This window comes from Lactuca sativa, chromosome 3 (genome assembly GCF_002870075.4).
Source record: "Lactuca sativa cultivar Salinas chromosome 3, Lsat_Salinas_v11, whole genome shotgun sequence".
NCBI lineage: Eukaryota > Viridiplantae > Streptophyta > Magnoliopsida > Asterales > Asteraceae > Lactuca > Lactuca sativa.
The window spans coordinates 250,703,145-250,707,073 of record NC_056625.2 but is presented as its reverse complement, the minus strand read 5'-3'; the positions used below and the strand labels follow the sequence as shown (position 1 = coordinate 250,707,073).

At 30.8% G+C, this 3,929-nt stretch overlaps 1 protein-coding gene across 1 annotated transcript; it reads left to right on the top strand.

Moving 5' to 3' along the window:
* Positions 1–207: 207 nt before the first annotated feature.
* On the top strand, positions 208–3,711 carry LOC111907798 (cyclin-C1-2). The gene is made up of 11 exons (XM_023903604.3): positions 208–385; positions 549–613; positions 721–780; positions 963–1,069; positions 1,714–1,753; positions 2,040–2,084; positions 2,195–2,313; positions 2,435–2,549; positions 3,016–3,060; positions 3,156–3,303; positions 3,391–3,711. The coding sequence occupies exons 3-11, from the start codon at positions 749–751 to the stop codon at positions 3,493–3,495; spliced, it is 756 nt and encodes a 251-aa protein (XP_023759372.1). The 5' UTR covers positions 208–385; positions 549–613; positions 721–748; the 3' UTR covers positions 3,496–3,711.
* The last annotated feature ends 218 nt before the right edge of the window (positions 3,712–3,929 follow it).

Genomic DNA, 3,929 nt, shown 5'->3' with positions numbered 1-3,929 from the left:
CATTCATTTATGTACAAGATAAAACAAGCGTCATTTAGTTTACCAGAGTACTCATTTTTGGTATTCGCATATTATCTAAGATATGCATCAATCGATTGGAATAAAATATTTGATTTTATCGCCGTTTTTCAAATTATTTAGGTGGTATTTGTTTTGATTTAGAAAGTCTTCCAATTTTTTTATATCTACATAGGCTTATTTTTTGGGGTTTCGAACGCTGCAGATATAAAAAATGTCTACGCATCCTTATTATGTGGAAGACACAAAAGAAAAAAAAAACTTGCGCGTTCCACCCTCATCGCCACCACAACATTCCATCGGCGCTTCAGCCTCCCGTCGCCGCCTCACCCTCGCTGGTGCGCCGTCCTTCCGTCGCACACCACAGGTAGGCAACCCCCTTCTCGATTTTCTGAAATCAATCAACTAGGGTTCATGTATTTTGCTAATGGGTTCTTCCATACAGGTTAAAGTTGTGATTTTGCTATTGGGTTATCTTGCAAATGTAAAAAAAAAATCTCATCTTTTTTAAATTGATTGAAATTATGCAGGAAACAGTAAAAAATGGAGGTACCTGAAGTAATAATTTGAAGATTTCAAAGTCAATATTAACATGGTACCAGATTAAAAACCGGGTCGATATCCGAGATCCATATACCGAGAAGATATTCTCCAACGATCTAGTCAGATCCCACCTCATTAATTATTCCTTTTTCTTCACAGAAATTTCTGCGCTTTTCTTCCGGAAACAATGGCGACTGATTTCTGGACATCCACACACTAGTAAGATTCACTAACCTCGTTTTATTCATCTAATTGCGTCTACTGTTGGGGTTCTTTGAGTTAAATATTCTGTTTAGTCGTAGCATCAGTGCTCCGATTTGATTGATTTCTTACTCGCTACTTGGAATTGATTCATTGAACTGATGTTTCTGCTTATGGTTTTTCTTTTTTGTTGTATGTAGCAAACAGTTATTGGACCAAGAAGAGGTCGATGTGGTGCACAGCCTTGACAAGGAAAGGGGAATCACGCTCGAGGATTTCAAACTCATCAAGTTGCATATGACCAATTGTACCTCTCTCTCTCTCTCTCTCTCTCTCTCTCTCTCTCATGCTATTTCGGGACGTTTTTTTCATCTCGTTGCATGAATTTTGATAGCGAGGGAATATGATCAGCATCTCTTTAATGTACTTCTAAACGCATAACTGGTTATACATCAATTTGAATTGACATTTATGTGAAGGAAAATGCACTTTAAGAAGCGATGTAGTTAGGCCTTGATAAACGTTACAGATTTTGAACAAAATCGGGGATTCAATTCATGTGAGCTCATGTTATCTATGTTGATGATTACAATTTACAAGAACTAGTTCTTTTAATGTCATACTTTGACTTGTGGGTCAAAGTCAAACCTGGTAGTTATGAAATTCATATTCAATATAGATTTTGGATTTTTGTCACAAATTGAACTCCTAGAGTTTCCAGTTTTTACTACTTTGGTACAAATTCTAATGTAAACAATCTTCGCTTGAAAATTTAAGATTTAGACATCTACTTTGAAATAAAAAAAAAATTCAAACTTGCTTTTTTTTTTTTTTTTTTTTTTTTTCTGGAATGATTTTGTAAATTATGAATTTCTGGTGCTGTAACTTGTATTTTAACATCTGAATGCTTTACTTCATAACACATCATATTTTTATGTTTTTTTCCTACAGATATTGTGCGATTGGCTCAACATGTGAAAGTGAGGCAAAGGTTATCTCTCGATCTTTTGTTATAAATTGCAGGAGATACCAACATACTTTCATTTTGACCAATAATAGCAATATGTAACTCATAATAGCAGTGTACTTACTTTTTCTTTACACATAAGAGCAATATATTCATAATAGCACAACATATTTGTGTCTTTTTACCCATGCTAACAATATGTAACAAAATGTAAGTTCATTGATATTATAGGCAAACAAATAAAATAACGTACACTGCTATTATTAGTAAAAAAAATGCAAGTTTCTCATTGCATTTAATACTAATTCAGGGTTGTAGCAACTGCTGTAACGTACATGAGACGTGCTTATACGAGGTATATCTATTTCTTTCCAATCTTTTTGTATTTCATAATATCAAAGATTAAAAAAAAAACATTTAGAACCTATTTATTACTAAATTTTTTTTCCATATATTTGGTATTAGGAGAAGTATGGTGGAATATGATCCACGTTTAGTGGCACCAACGTGTCTATACTTGGCATCAAAAGCAGAAGAAAGCACAGTGCAAGCAAGGCTTCTTGTATTTTACATAAAAAAACTATGTAAGATTTTTTTTTTTTTTTCTGAAACTTAATCATCGTCGATTTTTTTTTAAATTATTTTTGTGGGTTTTGAAAAGGGTGTCCTAAAAATTCTTCAAATGTTTTGTATTTGTGTTTGTAGATTCTGATGAAAAGTATCGATATGAAATCAAAGAAATCCTTGAAATGGAAATGAAAATTTTAGAGGCACTAAATTACTATCTAGTTGTCTTCCATCCTTATCGTGCATTGTCCCAGTAAGTCTCTTCCACAAAGAATGTTTCTTTTGTGAATATGAAAAATAACCGTTTTACCCTTCTCTCTAGAAATGATGCTGAATTATATTTTATTGTTTATTTGAGAACCGTTACAAACTCAAATCTTAAATGATTACAATAAAAAATATTAAAAACTAAAATCTTGATTAATAACTTAAGTTGAACATAATATTTATTAATTTCAAATACAAAAGTTAAATCCTAAAAAAGAAACAGGTTTAACAACAAATAATACCAAAAAAAGAAACAAGAAGAATAGGCTGAATCTTGGGAAAGAAGACAAATAATTTTTTATTTATTTAAAGAAAACGAGAGAGTTTGATCCAATAAGTCTATGTCTTTAAATTAAGTAAAAAAGAAACACCACTGTAGAATTAATGTTGATCAAAATAAGCCAAAAAATAATGGTGTGACATTGTATTTTAATTTTTGTTATTCTAAAAAGGTTGCTTCAAGATGCTGGGATGAGTGATGCAACTCAAATGATATGGTAAAGATCATTTTTATTTTTAATTATAAATTAGAATTATTATATATTCAAAACCACCTGTCTAATCCTGATTTTATTTTATTGAATTATTTTAGGGGGCTAATCAATGACACATATAAAATGGACCTAATTCTGATATACCCACCACATTTAATTGCATTAGCTTGCATATATGTTGCAAGTATGCTCAAAGATAAAGACAACACATCTTGGTTTGAACAGCTACGAGTTGACATGAATATGGTGAAATTTATTATTAATTTTGTTATATGAATTCGTTTTTTCAGATTGTTATTTATTTGTTGATTTTTTTTAATAAAATCTCGACAGGTGGAGAAAATTGCAACGGAAATACTAGATTTTTATGACTACCATAAAACGATATCTGAGGAGAAAGTAAATGCTGCCATGCTAAAATTAACGATGCGGATGTAGACTTAATTAATTAATTAACTACTTATTTATCTGTAACAAAATTAGGATAGGGTTTTTAAGGGATTGTAGATTTGAATGTAATATCATGTGTTTATATGTTGCTTCAAGTTTAGTGAACAATGTGACAATATTAGTGATAAAATTTAGTGTACCATGTATTGTAACAATGTATAAAAGTTGGCATAGAACAATGTAACAATATTAGTGTTTCTACTATGTGAAACGCCAACGAGTATAAAAGTTGTGACTACGTTGCACAAAAAAGGATACGATATCAACCGATTTGATTTGATATTATTTTATCACCGAAAGAAGAAATCAATATTTTTATGCTTTATAATTAAAATGATAGATTTCTTTTATAGATGAAGGATCCTTTATAAGTAAAATATAGATTTCTTATATAGATGGAGGAAATTGGTATAAATCAAATT